A 17,245-nucleotide genomic window follows, 5' to 3' on the forward strand; every position below is an offset into this window, starting at 1 on the left:
GAAAAAATGAGCTTGCCACAAGCCTATTTTTGCGATAAGGGCTGTCTCGATCATTGAGAAGACTTGAAATAGACAAGATGGCAGCGTACACATTGTTGGATTGCTTCATGGAGCAAAACAAGTATTTTAATAACAGAGCTTTTTCTAAATTCAAACTGACCCCTTGCAACTGGACACAGACATTTTATGAGACTCTTGTTTCCCTGAATCGAGGACCAAGACGGCATCGCTATGGTTGGTCGAAAATTCTCTGCGCTCCATAACTCCCAGTTAATGGATACCATAAATCTGTGGTTAAACCACATTATCTGGTGTAAAAATCTATACTAGTCAAGATGAAATTGCCATTCACAAAGAAACATACAGTATGATAAGCGTACTAAAGTTCAGGGAATACTGCTTGAAATCCAGCGTAATGTCTAATCCCTCGAGGGATACAGTTCACGGCCTACAGTTCTGCTATAATGACACAGGCAGGCAAAGGGATTCTGTTTCAGTATCTAGAATCCACTCCAGGAAGAAGGCCAGGCACCACACGGTATTGTCTGTAAGACTAAAATAAATACATAATAATCTATTGTACAGTTTGAATGACAGCTGAACTATGCCAGCAGAACATCAACATTAGGGTAGACTACACTGAGTGCACAATTATTAGGCAATTGAGTGTTCTGATCTTATCATTGTTTCTATTCACATTTTCGAACTCCAAACCATATAAACTTGAATGCTTATTGGATTTAATCATTTTCAGGTGATATGTATTTGCGTAATAAGGGAGGGTGTGGCGAAAGTGAATAACACCTTATATCAAGGTGTGCATAATTATTAGGCAGCCTCATTACCTCAGGTAAAATGGGGCAAAAAAGAAATTTAACTGACACTGAAAAGCCAAAAATGTAAAATGCCTTTCAGACGGATGCGACCCTCTTTAAAAAGCTAAACTATTGAGGTGTGACCACCGGACATTCAAACGTTTTGTTGCGAATAGTCAACTGGGGCGCAAAAACCGCATGGGGAAGAAAAGGCGCAAATTAACTGCAAAAGACTTGAGAAGAATTAAACGTCAAACTACCAGGAACCCATTATCCTCCAGTGCCACCGTATTCCAGAACTGCAACCTACCTGGAGTGTTCAGAAGTACAAGGTCAGAGACATGGCCAAGGTCAAGAAGACTGAAACAAGACCACCACTGAATAAGATTCACAAGTTGAAGCGTCAAGATTGGGCAAAGAAATACCTGAAGACAGATTTTTCAAAGGTTTTATGGACAGATGAAATGAAAGTGACTCTTGATGGACCAAATGGATGGGCCCGTGGCTGGATCAGTAATGGACACAGGGCACCACTTTGAGTCAGGTGCCAGCAAGGTGAAGGAGGGGTACTGGTATGGGCTGCTATCATTGAGGATGAGGTAGTTGGACCTTTTCGGGTTGAAAATGGACTGAAACTCAACTCCCAAACCTACTGCCAGTTTCTGGAAGATTCTTTCGTCAAACAGTGGTACAGGAAGAAGTCCTCAGCATTCTAGAAGGCCATGATTTTTATGCAGGACAATGCTCCATCACATGCATCCAAGTACTCCACTGCTTGGCTAGCCAGCAAGGGCCTCAAAGATGCCTGAATAATGACCTGGCCCCCTTCATCACCTGACTTAAATCCTATTGAGAACTTGTGGGCCCTTCTCAAACGTGAGATTTACAGTGATGGAAGACAATACACCTTTTTGAACAGCATTTGGGAGGCTGTGGTTGCTGCTTCAGCGAAAATTGATTGCGAACAGATCAAGAAACTGACAGACTCCATGGAGGGAAGGCTCATGGCAGTTATTGAAAATAAGGGTGGCTATATTGGTCACTGAATATTTTTCTAAAAATTGAGAATAAACAAGTGAGTTGAGAGAAATGATTTGTGTAATTTAGTTGCCTAATAATTGTTCACACTAATAGTGAATAACATTCAGATTTGAGGTTCAATAACATTTTTGATTGACTGAGAGCATTGTTTGTTCAACAATAAAATGAATCCCGAGGAATACAATTTGCCTAATAATTGTGCACGCAGTGTAGCTGAACATGCATACATGTGCACAGGCACATAGATTACATTTACAACAATTTCTAGCATAATAGAAAGAAATGTGGCGTAACTCTCAACCTTTGCACAGTGACCAGACCGTAGAAATGTATCTACCTACAGCCATGTCTATCAGGCATGCTTGGAGAAATCATTTTTTTTAAATTGTAAAACCAACTTCAGTTTTTGAGATTTACAACAGTAAATAGTTGTATTATTGTTTCTCCTCACTGTTTGCTTGTAATCTGAGATAGCTTGCTGGATATAAAATGCTTGTTAATAACATCTGTTTGGAATCCTATCTTGTGTCATGCCTATAATTATGTGAGATTGAAATGCATCCATGGTCATTGCTAATCATAACCAATGTCAATCCTCATCAATTACACTACATGACAAAAAGTATGTAGACACCTGCTTGTCGAATATCTAATTCCAAAATCATGGGCATTAATATGGAGTTGCTCCCCCCTTTGCTGGTATAACAGCCTCCACTCTTCTGGGAAGGCTTTCAACTAGAAAGTTGGAACCTTGTTGCAGAGACTTGCTTCCATTCAGCCACAATAGCATTAGTGAGGACGGGAACTGATGTTGAGCGATTAGGCCTGGTTCGCAGTAGGCTTTCCAATTCATCCCAAAGGTGTTCGATGGGGTTAAGGTCAGGGCTCTGTGCAGGCCAGTCAAGTTCTTCCAAACTGATCTCGACAAACCATTTCTGTATGGTTCTCGCTTTGTGCAAGGGGGAATTGTCATGCTGAAACAGGAAAGGGCCTTCCCCAAACAGTTGCCACAAAGTTGGAAGCACAGAATCGTCTATAATGTCATTGTATGCCGTAGCGTTAAGATTTCCCTTCACTGGATCTAAGGGGCCTAGCTTGAACTATGAAAAATAGCCCCAGACCATTATTCCTCCTCCACCAAACTTTACAGTTGGCACTATGCATTGGGGCAGGTAGCATTCTCCCGGCATCCGCCAAACCCAGCTTCGTCCGTCGGACTGCCAGTTGGTGAAACGTGATTCATCACTCCAGAGAAAGCGTTTCCACAGCTCCAGTCCAATGGCGGCGAGCTTTACACCACTCCAGCCGATGCGTGGCATTGCACATTGTGCTGGAATTTTTATTTATTTAACAATGAATCCACCAATAGGAACATTGCAGAAAGACGCCCAATGGCTCTATCGAAAAAGGAGAACCATATCTACATGCACAAAAACGTATAGTGTGATCAGTATAACATGGAGCCTTCGAGAAATGCCACAAAGCAGGACTACATGTATATTTTAGATCTCACCCCCATCAATACACTGGAAGCAGTCATAGGGTGTATCATTCAGCGCACGAAGCCCAGACCTGCCTTCCTCCTGGGCAATTATGTGTGTAACATCTCACAGTCTTAGAAATGCTTTGGACATGATGAAAACAAGCCCAGTTTCCCCCAAGGTGAAATTCCCCTTTAAGTTCCAACTGTAATGTGTTTGCCACAATATAATAAATAGGCTTTTAATATTTTCCTTAAAACAATGGCTTTACTTACTTTTGATATTAGAAAAATATGTTTTGTCACATTCACCGAATAGGTGCAGTGAAATGTTTAGTTTTACAGGGTCAGCCATAGCGGTAAGAGCACAGACAGATTTTTCGCCTTGTCGGCTCGGGTATTCGAATTAGTGACCATTCGGTTAAAAGCCCAATGATCTAACCGCTAGGTTAGTTTAGAAACTTTTATGAAGGTTTGGTGTGGTGTGGAAAAGGCAGTGCGTCTCCCTCGGACTCCCGACAGTTGAACATGAGGTGAGGAAGCATGTTTTAGGCCTACCAGTACTTCTATAATCTAACAATAATTTTTTTTTAGAAAGATAAACATATGATCGAAAATGTACAAATTAGCCTCCTGTAAGCCTACAGTATATCTATACAGCAGTAGTAGCCTATCTGGCAAGGATAAAGAAATGCATGACGGTATTGGGGAACATGCCGCCGGAATCCCTCTCTCGCTTCTCTTCCTTTATATTCTTTTTTTTTTTTTTTTTTTTTTTTTTTTTAATAGGCCAATTAATATCATACAGTGGACGCATATAGGCCTATGCATGCACACCCTGATTCATTCAGCTCTCAAATCTCTGACAGCTGAACCTGGAAGTGGACAATCACTGTTAAGGATTGTAAAAACCAATAAAACAATAGTCTATAACGTTTTGAATATGCCACACATCGAAACAAGGAATATATGTTTTTTATTTGTTATAGGCTGTTTTTAAGGACACGTAGGCCTTACTGTGGCTAATTTGGTCAATATCACTCGTTTATTGATGGTGCCAGGTCAGAGGTTTCTTTCTCACTTTCATCTCTCGGATCTGAACGGGTCTCTTGGATCCGAACGTGGGTCCGTTGGGTCCGTTTTTCCACTGGACTTTTTGCAATGGGTATGAATGCCCTCTAGTCCATTCTGAACGGGACTCTACTTCAAATTAATGCATATCGGATCCGGGTGGCAAAGCCACCGGTCCATTCCAGATTTCTGGACCCGTGAAGTCCTCTAGTGTATACTGTTATAACAGACTACCTGTTGACTGAGGTGTGTGTACTCACAGCGAACCCGTTGACAGCAGCGATGACTGGTTTCCTAATGGTAGAGACTCTGTTCCAGTGAGCTAGGAAGTTCCCGGCATAACACTCCTGGAAGGTACGATTCTGCATCTCCTTAATGTCAGCCCCAGCTGAGACACACAGTTTTCAGGTGTAAGACACAAGATGCGTGTGCACACACTCATCTCGCTCTCTCGTTCACACACACCTCACCTGCGAAAGCCCTGTCGCTGCCAGTAAGGACGATGGCGCCCACTGTTCCGTCAGCCTCGAATGCATCCAGCGCTTTTCCCAACTCCAGCATCAGCCCGTCACACAGAGCGTTCAGAGCCTTGGGGCGGTTCAACTGGATGTAGCCCACATCCTGATTCTCTCCACGCTTCTCCACCAGGATGTACTCATACTGACCACCTAAACACACACACACCACACAATAAATTAGAGGATTATTAATTCAACGTGACCAAGGTGGCGTTCCAGGCTGACTACATTGCAGCCTTGCTGTGTGCAGCAACGAGCAATTGTTGCATGGCATCGATGGTGCAGTCGGGCACCAGATTGAATAGGTTATGATTCCTATCATATGATGTGATAAGCTGATATGTTAAACAACTATGCAGCCATTGTGAGAACCGACAGGCTACTGCAATGTAGTCGGCCTGTAACGCAGCATAAGTTTTCGCTCCAACTAATGCAGGTGGGATGGCTCAGCAAGCTGATATCCTGATATTTTTGAGAGTGAGCGGACTGACCAACACAGGTTGCTATTAATAGACATTTTCATAAATAGCCCAAATCAATAACCAATATGCAGAAAGTATATATTGAAAACCTAAAGTTGACATGTACCATATACATGTGCAACAATAGTAATCATATTACTTTTTTTTTTTTTTTAAACAAGCACCTTATAAACTGCACATGCACTGAAAACCCTGTCGTTTAGACAAGTGGCAATAATTTGCTCATATCGATTAGGCTAAAATCAGGTTGTATGCGCTGTTGAAACTACCACAACTCAAAAACCACATTGAAACTAGAGATTTTAACATCACTGGTTAGAGGACAACCTGCAGAAAAACAGTCCGCTGCATTCTGGAATGTTGCATTTTGATACGGAGGTCACCAGAACAGAAAGAGAAACACAACACTTGTCAATCACTCCTATCGATTATCACGTTGAAATCAATAGAGCGAGATGGGGGAGATTAGGTTAAAAGCTTCCTGTTAAAACTAACACAGCTCAAAAACCACAGGAATCTGAGAATAATCTGTACACCACTGGTTAGAGGCCAATTTGCAGAAGACACCGAGCTACATTTTGAAGTGTTGCATTTTGATTCAAATAGGTCGCCAACATGGTAAGCTTAACTTTTTTTATCACTTCCATCGATATCACGTTGAAATCAATAGAACGGGAGACAAATGTTTGGGATGTATGCTCTGTTTAAACTAACCCCATTCAAAGGCTACACATAAATCGGATCATTTTTACATCACTGGTTATAGAAGAGAATTTGTTGAAGACAGTTATCTAAATTCGAGAATGTCAGACAGGGATTCTGGGAGACTGCCGAAACAGGGCAAAAACAAATCAGTTGCTTTGTTATTTAACTTCAACGAATCATCACCTCTCAGGTAGTTCTACATAGTGAAAGGGGGTGACTTTTATTTTAGTGATAGCTTGACTGTCAAATCCGTGTTTTTGGCCTTCGACTTTTAAACAGAAAGTGCCACAAATTATGTGCCATTTGAGCTTAAAAAGTATAATGGCGTTCTAGGTCCTGCAACGGACAGGCACGTAAAACAACATCAACGGGACCCAACCAAATATATGAACCTGTTTAAAGCATCAATTTATTTGATGACTAAACCATTGTTTTAACATCACCAATCTGAAACAAAAAGGATGTGTAATTCCACAAAATTGTATGTGGTGAAAATGTTCCCATTTCTGCTCAATTTGGCAATCGGGCATGCCTTCTTAAACAGCCAAACTATATGCATTCACACATCAAGTCTTCTCTTGAGTTGAGCTCGGGGATGGAACAACTGTTGAACATTTGAGCTTGTGTGTGTGTGTGTGTGTGTGTGTGTGTGTCAATCTATGGGAAGAAGGGGAGAGAGTTGCAGAAGTGTTTTTTTTTGGGAGTGGTTGGTTAATTAAGTGAGTGTATGCATCCCACGTCGGTTGACAAAAACGTAAAATTCCTACTACCGGCCGTTATGGGTAACAATCCTGCGTAGAAGTGCTTATATTATTACGCATATTACTCATCAATTGTGGGAATAAATGAAGATTAAAAAAATATTGCATATAAACTGTGGCAACCCAGGGGACAGCGGGGAGCTACAAAGAAAGGAGCAGAGGGCTAGAGGCCAAGGTGAGTCAGCACCATGGACACCGCTACAGGCACCAACTAGGGCTGGTGATCCAACACTAATAGTACCCAGTCCAGGTGCTGCAACCAATTGGTACCTGGAATTGGTCCCACCTGTCCCTCGTTACCCAAAATTAGTATAAGTAGAGGCGCAGTCACTCTGGCGCTTGGGCAGACAGGCCGAAGGTATGCCTACAGTCGTGGCCAAAAGTTGAGAATGACACAAATATTCATTTTCAAAGTCTGCTGCCTTAGTTCGTATGATGGCAATTTGAATATACTCCAGCATGTTATGAAGAGTGATCAGATGAATTGCAAAGTCCCTCTTTGCCATGCAAATGAACTGAATCCCCCAAAAAACATTTCCACTGCATTTCAGCCCTGCTACAAAAGGACCAGCTGACATGTCAGTGATTCTCTCGTTAACACAGGTGTGAGTGTTGACAAGGCTGGAGATCACTCTGTCATGCTGATTGAGTTCGAATAACAGACTGGAAGCGTCAAAAGGAGGGTGGTGCTTGGAATCATTGTTCTTCCTCTGTCAACCATGTTTACCTGCAAGGAAAGACGTGCCGTCATCATTGCTTTGCACAAAATGGGCTTCACAGGCAAGGATATTGCTGCCAGTAAGATTGCAAATCAATATTAATCTTTAAAACAAAAACAATTTAGGTCAAAAGAGTTTCTTGGCCTCCCGAGTGGCGTAGTGGTCTAAGGCACTGCATCGCAGTGCTAGCTGTACCACTAGAGAGTCTGGCTTCGAATCCAGGCACTGTCGCAGCCGGCCACGACCGAGAGACACAATTGGCCTAGCGTCGTCCGGGTTAGGGGAGGGTTTGGCCGGCAGGGATGTCCTTGTCCCATCGCGCACTAGCGACTCCTGTGGCGGGCTGGGCGCATTGCACGCTGACACTGTCGCCAGGTGTACGGTGTTTCCTCTGACACATTGGTGCGGCTGGCTTCCGGGTTAAGTGGGCATTGTGTCAAGAAGTAGTGCGGCTTGGCTGGATTGTGTTTCGGAGGACGCATGGTTCTCGACCTTCGCCTCTCCCGAGTCCGTACGAGAGTTGCAGCAATGAGACAAGACTGTAACTACCAATTGGATACCACGAAATTGGGGAGAAAAAGGGGGCAAACATTTTTTTTCATTAAAAAATAGAGTTCATCTTAAAAATAAAATAGAGGAACTAACAGTACAGATAGTTTTTATTACTAACAGGCACAGAATAAGTTACAGGAAAAACTAAAAGAAATGGAGGAACTCATTCAAGAAAGATAAAGTGTAATATATTATAAAAATAAAGCTAACTGGATGGAATATGGGGAAATTGCACCAATTTTTTTTTGTCTTCAACAGAAATGCTACCAAAAATAATTTACATTAACTTGTTACAAATGACAGATTCATCCATGATTCACCAAACAATATTTTGAAAGAGGAAACACTTTAAGCATATGTTTTCATTTCAGTCTCCTCCATTTCCATTAACTGAAGTTAATTGTAAAGATTTTTTTCTATTACTAGTGTAAAATTAACAGCTATACAGAAAGACTCATGTGAAGGCCTAATTACAGAGGAGGAACTTCTATATGCAATTAATTAAAACCTTCAAGGACTGGGAAAACTCCAGGGCTGGATGGCATACCAGTTGAGGTACATCATATTGTTTTCGATGTACTCAAAGGTCAGTTATTAACATGTTTTAACCACTCCTATAAAAATGATCAGATACTCAGATACTAAGCAAGAAGGTCTGATTTCACTATTACTGAAACAGGACCCAGATGTTAAATATAAAGATCCACCTAAAAAAAAAATTGGAGACCCCTTACACTTCAGTGTTGTGAAGCCAAAATCCTTGCAAAATGTATAGAGCATACAATTAAAATAACATCAAGTTGATCAGAAATACAGTGTAGACATTGTTAATGTTGTAAATTACTATTGTGTCCTCTTAGTTGTGCACCGGGCCTCCCCACTCCTTTTTTTTATTCTGGTTAGAGCCAGTTTGCACTGTTCTGTGAAGGTAGTGGTACACAGCGTTGTACGAGATCTTCAGTTTCCTGGCAATTTCTTGCATGGAATAGCCTTCATTTCTTAGAACAAGAATAGACTGATGAGTTTCAGAAGAAAGTTGTTTCTGGCCATTTTGAGTCTGTAATCGAACCCACAAATGCTGATGCTCCAGATACACAACTAGTCTAAAGATTGCTTCTTTAAAATCAACAGTTTTATCGCTGTGCTACCATAATTGCAAAAGAAGGGTTTTCTAATGATCAATTAGCCTTTTTAAATTATAAACTTGGATTAGCTAACAACGTGCCATTGGAACACAGGAGTGATGGTTGCTGATAATGGGCCTCTGTACGCTTTTTTTTTTTTTTTAATTTTTATCTGCCGTTTCCAGCTACTATAGTAATTTACAACATTAACAATGTCTACACTGTATTTCTGATCAATTTGATGTTATCTTAATGAACAATAAAATGTGCTTTTCTTTCAAAAACAAGGACATTTCTAAGTGACCCAACATTTTTGAACGGTAGTGTATATACAGATCTATAATAACAGTTGTGTGGTCAGTTTTGTTGACCGTGAGCTAACCATTTACCCATCTTTAAAGATTATTTATTATATTGACAAGATAGCCGAGTGATCTGCGTCACAAACAAAGATTTTGGAAGCCGATTTGCTGCTTCTCTCCCATAACTCCGCCCCATAGTTACTCTTGCCACGACCTGTCAACCCATGCGAGAAGTTCACCGGAAAAGGGGAGACAGATTGGGCAAGGTCCTGCAAGCTAACAAGCTAGCAGCTAATTCCGTGGCTATATATGTAGCTAGCTAGCAACTCATTTGTTACTGTATAAGATAGTAGATACGTGTTGATTGTATCTACTGGACTACTAGCTCATTCACTTCGCTCTGTTAGCTACCAGGCTAATAAGCTAGCTAGCAAGTTGTGTGGTCATTTAGCTAGATGTCCTTGGTTGTTGCACTGCAGCTATTTACAACCTTCTCTAAAACACATCAATGGATATACATATAAGGCAAGTATCAAGTTGTATGTATTTGTCAACATTTTAAGGGATGAGTAGATGGACATAACCTACTGCAATCATTCTGGTAAAACACATTAAAATACTACTTTTTTGGCACAGTGTGTGTGTGAAGGACCCCTTTGGACCATCTTTACAGTCTCAGATCGTGATGGTGAGACAGTCTTTACAAACACTAGTTGTCATCTCTGCCAGTGTGCATCATCACGGTATCAGGAGATAGGAAGCCCACCTTCCTGCTCTGCCCCTCAAGCACTGTGACACAATATTTTTTTAAACAGTAATGCTGTTGCTTGACTCCATACTGTCAAAGCAGCAAGCCATCTGTTTAAAAACTGCATATCGACTTTTTCCTTGCTAATGACAACTGGAAATTGAGAGGCATAATAGCCGATAACAGTGTTTAATTAGTTCATTGATTTGTTATGCCCATGCCATAGAAATCACTCGGCACAATTACATTATTTTATTAGTGACCTGTGATCGAGATATTGTCGTACAGGTAACAATTATTTGTGTCCTTAAAATCACTGGTGCTCAAGAAATATGTTACATTTTCACAAGGGGTTCAACTAGGTTTCCTTGATAATGGTTTCCAACATATGATTGGCAGAACTTCACTGAGGACCAAGAACATTTTTGTATTGTAATTCTATTTGCAGAATACCTTACTGAACATGTGACTAGTTTCTGGTAACAAAGTAGCACTGTAAATTTCACTGAGCACAGTTTAGCAACAATGGATAAATCCACCCTCTTCTTCCTCATCAGTACAGTTAGAAACAGTAGTAGTATTGGGGACAAAGAGATATTTCTCTTCGGTTTCTCTCAGCTATGGAGACAGAACGTGAAAAAGGACCACAAATTATGCAAAGGTTAGCATTTTCAAGATATTTTGGTGCCTCTCCAGCCCTTGCTTCCTATGGGAGAGCATCCTCACCTGTTACATGGTGGGCCCACATACCATAGTAATCCCCTCAAGTATCTTCAGTGCATCATAACTTACTAGCTGGGTGTGATGCATGGTAAAATATTTTCTATCTAGTTAGTTAGCTAATTGTTTCAATGCACTTTCCAAATGTGAAATTACAAAATAAAAAAAAGACACTCGTTGATGTCTTTCCTGTTTTTAATGTAGCTAGTGCCAGTGGGCTAGCTAGCCAGTAGCCACTGAGACTTTATTCAAAATGGAAAAGTAAAATAAATACAAACCAAATCAAGCAAATTTATACAGTAAAAACAGGTTGCTAGCTAGTTAACAGAGCACACTGTCATCTCTCACCATAGCAAGCTAGCTATCTAACCTAGCTAGCTACAGGTTCAAGCCATTATATTAGCTGCTAGCTAACTTGCAAAACCTCGCCCGATCTGACTCCCCTGCCTGTTATCAGTTAGATTTGCTAACCTCCACTTTCCGCCGTCCTCTCTCGTCTACTTTTTTTAAAAGGTCAAAGTTAAACAATGAGAGTTATCGAGGAGAGTGAAGGTGAATGGAACTGTGTTTGCTTGAAATGAGACGGTCTTTCTCCACATGTGTGCCATTATGCAAATTACATTTACAGGGGTGGATCCCAAAATAAATGTGTAAAGTGATCCCCCAAAAATGGTTAGTTGTGTAAGACATTTTATATATAAAACAATAAGTAGTATGTTTTTCTCCTTTGACAAAACAAAAGCTGATTCAAAGTGGGTGTGGCAGAATTCAAAACTCTTCCGCGGTAAGATACACATGAGTATCCTCGATGAAAGGTGGCTATCGAGGAGGGGAGGACACTTCCATTTGCCTACTGTCGATTTGGCACACTCCTCAACCACTTATCGGTTTCCGGGTCACGATGGAGAGAGTACTTGCCCAAACGAGAAAAATCCCCTCTTCTGTCCGACCTTCTCGCGTGCACAGATTCATCGTAGCAACATTAACTATGGGGCAGAGTTATGGGAGAGGACTAGGTTAGATGAACCTCATGGTTTCAGGCTATTACACCACGATGATGATGGAAAGATGTGTGCTCCGGTTACTCGATACATTTGTGTCCCCGAAGCACTTCATCACCGGTAATGCCTGGTGTACTACACAACTTTCAAAATCCTAACATCGCTGAGCCTCTCACATTAAACGACCATCTTTCCTGTAGTTTTTTTACTTATCCAACTTAGTGTTGTGCACACTAACAGGCTGACTACACCACTCGCGTACCGCGTGTGAGAGTTGCAAAATACATTTTGAAATCTATATTATTCAATTATTGCACCCACATTGCTTGCGCACGCCAACGAGCGTGTGCGTTGCCAAGGGCTAAAATAGAAGATCATGCTGCAAGTCCTACCTCTCCCATCTCCTCATTGGTTTATAGAAGCAGGTACCCATGTGCAATCTCCTCATTGGTTATACCCACGTGGGTGACTGAAAGACGAATGAGGTCAGTGGCGGTAATGCACCTAATTTATGAAAGTTGCCAATCGCAATATAAAGTCAAGAGAAGAAAAGGCCTAGGAGGAGAGATGACTAAACGATTCGGTTTACCATTTACTGTAACTGAAAGGTTGCAAGTTCAAATCCCCGAGGTGACAAGGTACAAATCTGGCGTTCTGCCCCTGAACAAGGCAGTTAACCCACTGTTCCTAGGCCGTCATTGAAAATAAGAATTTGTTCTTAACTGACTTGCCTAGTTAAATAATGGTAAAAAAAAACTACTTAAAATAAAAACATGGGACTAACTGGAGTACCCTACTTGGGGGTGTGGTTACATGAAACCACTCCTCGCCGTGTGCATCTATCGGCAAGTCTGTCTGTCAGTCAGATTCAGTAGGCAGTCAGATCTGACGCAGGAAAGCCACTTATATCAGTACATCACGAAACTTCTATTGATCAAATGAACATCACCTAATTCGACACTCTCTCATAGACGCCTATACATCCTTTTATCTCACGCCTCTTCCTCTGTCAATATGCAAAGGGATGTCCCTACCCTAAAGCGTAATCTTAAAAAGGTATACATCGGGATTTTGGCAAAGATGCCGTTTATCTACTTCCCCAAAGGCAGAAGAACCCGTGGATGCCATTTGTATGTCTCTATGTCCAGTATGAAGGAAGTTGAAGGTCGTTTTGCGAGCCAATGCTATCTACCATTTGCGTAGTCATTGCGCTAACGCTATTTAGCAATAGTGCTTGCACTAAATAGCAACATCCTTCAAATTGCACACAGAGGCATAAACCAGGTATCCACGAGTTCATATGACTCGGGGAAGTATATCCTGAAATATCCCTTTAACCTCAACCAGGGACGTCTCTAGGATCCATCTGCAAAACATCAAGCGTCGCACATGTAATGACGTAACGTTAAATAGCTCCATGACATTGTCCATGACAAAAAAAGGCAATGCTTTTCTAAAATGAAATTAGCACCAACCTCTTACCTGCACTGTACTGACGAGCGACAGAGAGAGTGGAGGAGAGAGCTCCTGGCTTCAATAGCAGTGCTGCGGTTCTGCAGAACAAGGCCATTTCAAACACGAAGTTGCTGGCGCTGAAAGTCACAAAAACACGAGCTCTCACTGCAATCCACCTCACGCGTGACCCGGAAACGGATGGTCGAGGAGTGTCAACACAGATTAGCCATTAATAAGCGGCTCTAACAATGAAAATAAATGTCTTAAAAAATGGAAGGCAGTCTGGAGGAGGCAACATCAGGCGGGATCATTCTAGCCAATGCGGGCAGATACGTGTGTAAACAGGCACAACAGTTTTCACTAGTTACCGCAGCCATAAATTCGAAATTGCTTACGAAAATTAAAATTAGCTTTTTGGACTTAAGGTTAGGGGTAGGCATAAAGTTAGCAGTGTGGTTAAGGTTAGATTTAAAATAACATGTTAGGAAAATAAATAGTTTTCCTAATATGGGGTTTATAACTTTGTGGCTGTGGTAACTATAGACGACCAGGCACAACTCCGCTATAGTGTTTTTAATAAAATTTGCCGGCATGACACGTGCCCTACTAATATTAGTACACATGTATATTCGAGAAAATAAGCTACACGTAGCAAATGAGCCATTATATATATTTGTTAACCAAATTCGACACTCTCATTGACCTCCATACAAAAACCTTTCGCTTGGTGAGCGAAAAAATGGCGACCTGGCCAAGATAAAGCAAAGTAGTGCGACAAAAACAACAACACAGAGTTACACATACACAAACTTACAGTCAATAACAGAATAGAAAAATCTATGTACAGTGTGTGCAAATGTAGAAGTGTAGGGAGGTAAGGCAATAAATAGGCCATACAGGCGAAATAATTACAATTTAGCATTAACACTGGAGTGATAGATGTGCAGATGATGATGTGCAAGTAGAGATACTCGGGTGCAAATAAGCAAGAGGATAAATAACAATATGGGGATGAGGTAGTAGGGTGTGCTATTTACAGATTGGATGTGTACAGGTACAGTGATCGGGAAGCTGCTCTGACAGCTGATGCTTAAAGTTAGAGAGGGAGATATAAGACTCCAGCTTCAGTGATTTTTGCTATTCTTTCCAGTCATTGGCAGCAGAGAACTGGAAGGAAAGATGGCCAAAGGAAGTGTTGGCTTTGGGGATGACCAGTAAAATATACCTGCTGGAGCGCGTGCTACGGGTGGATGCTGCTGTGGTGACCAGTGAGCTGAGATAAGGTGGAGCTTTACCTAGCGAAGACTTATAGATGACCTGGAGCCAGTGGGTTTGGCAATGAATATGTATTGAGGGCCAGCCAACGAGAGCATACAGGTCGCAGTGGTGGGTAGTATATGGGGCTTTGGTGACAAAACAGATGGCACTCTGATAGACTACATCCAGTTTTCTGAGTAGAGTGTTGGAGGCTATTTTGTAAAGGACATCGCCGAAGTCAAGGATTGGTAGGATAGTCAGTTTTACGAGGGTAAGTTTGGCAGCATGACAGAAGGAGGCTTTGTTGCGAAATAGGAAGCCGATTCTAGATTTAATTTTGGATTGGAGATGCTTAATGTGAGTCTGGAAGGAGAGTTTACAGTCTAACCAGACACCTGGGTATTTGTAATTGTCCACATATTCTAAGTCAGAACCGTCCAGAGTAGTGATGCTAATTGGGCGGGCGGGTGCGGGCAGCGATCGGTTGAAGAGCATGCATTTAGTTTTACTTGCATTTAAAAGCAGTTGTAGGCCACGGAAGGAGTGTTGTATGGCATTGAAGCTCGTTTGGAGGTTTTAACACAGTGTCCAAAGAAGGGCCAGATGTATACAGAATGGTGTCATCTGCGTAGAGGTGGATCAGAGAATCACCAGCAGCAAGAGCAACATCATTGATATATACAGAGAAAAGAGTCGGCCCAAGAATTGAACCCTGTGGCACCCCCATTGAGACTGCCAGAGGTCCAGACAACAGGCCCTCCGATTTGACACACTGAACTCTATCTGAGAAGTAGTTAACTTCTCAAATGACTGCCTCGCCTGGTTCACCAAGGCCATTGAGTCTACCGATAAGAATGCGGTGATTGACAGAGTCGAAAGCCTTGGCCAGGTCGATGAAGACGGCTGCGCAGTACTGTCTTTTATCGATGGTGGTTATGATATAATTTAGGACCTTGAGCGTGCCTGAGGTGCACCCATGACCAGCTCGGAAACCAGATTGCATAGCGGAGAAAGTACGGTGGAATTTGAAATGGTCGGTGATCTGTTAACTTGGCTTTCGAAGATTGTAGAAAGGCAGAGCAGGATGGATATAGGTCTATAATAGTTTGGGTCTAGAGTGTCTCCCCCTTTGAAGAGGGGGATGACTGCGGCAGATTTCCAATCTTTGGGGATCTCAGACGATACGAAAGAGAGGTTGTAAAGGCTAGTAATAGGGGTTGCAACAATTTCGGTGGATAATTTTAGAAAGAGAGGGTCCAGATTGTCTAGCCCAGGGTGGGGGCTTGGGCAAGTTGCCGCAGGGGGTGCTGAGCTGGTGGCCGGGGTAGGGGTAGCCAGGTGGAAAGCATGGCCAGCCGTAGAAAAATGCTTATTGAAATGATCGATTATCGTAGATTTATCAGTGGTGACAGTGTTACCTAGCCTCAGTGCAGTGGGCAGCTGGGACGAGGTGCTCTTATTCTCCATGGACTTTACAGTGTCCCAAAACTTTTTGGAATTAGTGCTACAGGATGCACATTTGTTTGAAATGTATAGCTTTCCTAACTGACTGAGTATATTGGTTCCTGACTCCCCTGAAAAGTTGCATATCGCGGAGGCTATTCGATGCTAATGCAGAACGCCACTAGATGTTTTTATGCTGGTCAAGGGCAGACCAAGGGCTTTATCTGTTCTTAGTTATAAATTTTTCGAATGGGGCATGCTTATGAGGAAGGCACTTTTAAAGAGCAACCAGGCATCCTCTACTGACGGGATGAGGTCAATATCCTTCCAGGTCGATTAGAAAGGCCTGCTCACTGAAGTGTTTTAGGGAGCGTTTGACCACGGACCCATTATGCACGCAGGCAATGAAGCAGTGATCGCTGAGATTCTGGTTGAAGACAGCAGAGGTGTATTTAGAGGGCAAGTTGGTCAGGATGAAATCTATAAGGGTGCCCATGGTTACGGATTTGGGGTTGTACCTGGTAGGTTCCTTGATAATTTGTGAGATTGAGGGCATCTAGCTTAGATTGTAGGATGTCCAGGGTGTTAAGCATGTCCCAGTTTAGGTCACCTAACAGTACGAACTCTGAAGATAGATGGGGGGGCAATCAATTCACATATGGTGTCCAGGGCACAGCTGGGGGCTGAAGGGGGTCTATAACAAGCGGCAACGGTGAGAGACTTGTTTCTGGAAAGGTGGATTTTGGGCCCAGTTATACATATATTTTCTGTAGTTGGAGATATGGAGGTTCAGGACAACCGTGTGCTTTGAAGTGGTACATGGGTGGTAGTCAAGGCTGACTAGAGGAAGAGAAGATAGAAAAGTGGAATGATCTCCATAGGGTCACAATAGTGTGTCTCATACAATAACACTATGCTCTGAGGACACATATGGACACACATACAAATCAAATGAAATTGTATTTGTCACAGGCAGTGACGACCCTTCATTCATGTTTTGAGACCCACCTGTTTAGCTAAAAAATAATAAATTATTTTATAATTTTTAAAA

At 42.0% G+C, this 17,245-nt stretch overlaps 1 protein-coding gene across 1 annotated transcript in view; it reads right to left on the reverse strand.

Annotated features, from left to right (window-relative positions):
- echs1 (enoyl CoA hydratase, short chain, 1, mitochondrial) overlaps nt 1-13,658 on the reverse strand; it is a 36,304-nt gene extending 22,646 nt beyond the window's left edge. Inside the window, exons 1-3 of the mRNA NM_001139656.1 lie at nt 13,522-13,658; nt 4,878-5,075; nt 4,668-4,795 (exon numbers count right to left, since the gene is read on the reverse strand). Of these exons, the coding sequence (NP_001133128.1) occupies nt 4,668-4,795; nt 4,878-5,075; nt 13,522-13,609 (414 nt within the window). The 5' untranslated portion in view covers nt 13,610-13,658. The remainder of the gene's footprint in view (nt 1-4,667; nt 4,796-4,877; nt 5,076-13,521) is intronic.
- Nucleotides 13,659-17,245: the final 3,587 nt, after the last annotated feature.

Source organism: Salmo salar, chromosome 18, assembly GCF_965601325.2.
Source record: "Salmo salar chromosome 18, fSalSal1, whole genome shotgun sequence".
NCBI classification, from domain to species: Eukaryota; Metazoa; Chordata; class Actinopteri; order Salmoniformes; family Salmonidae; genus Salmo; species Salmo salar.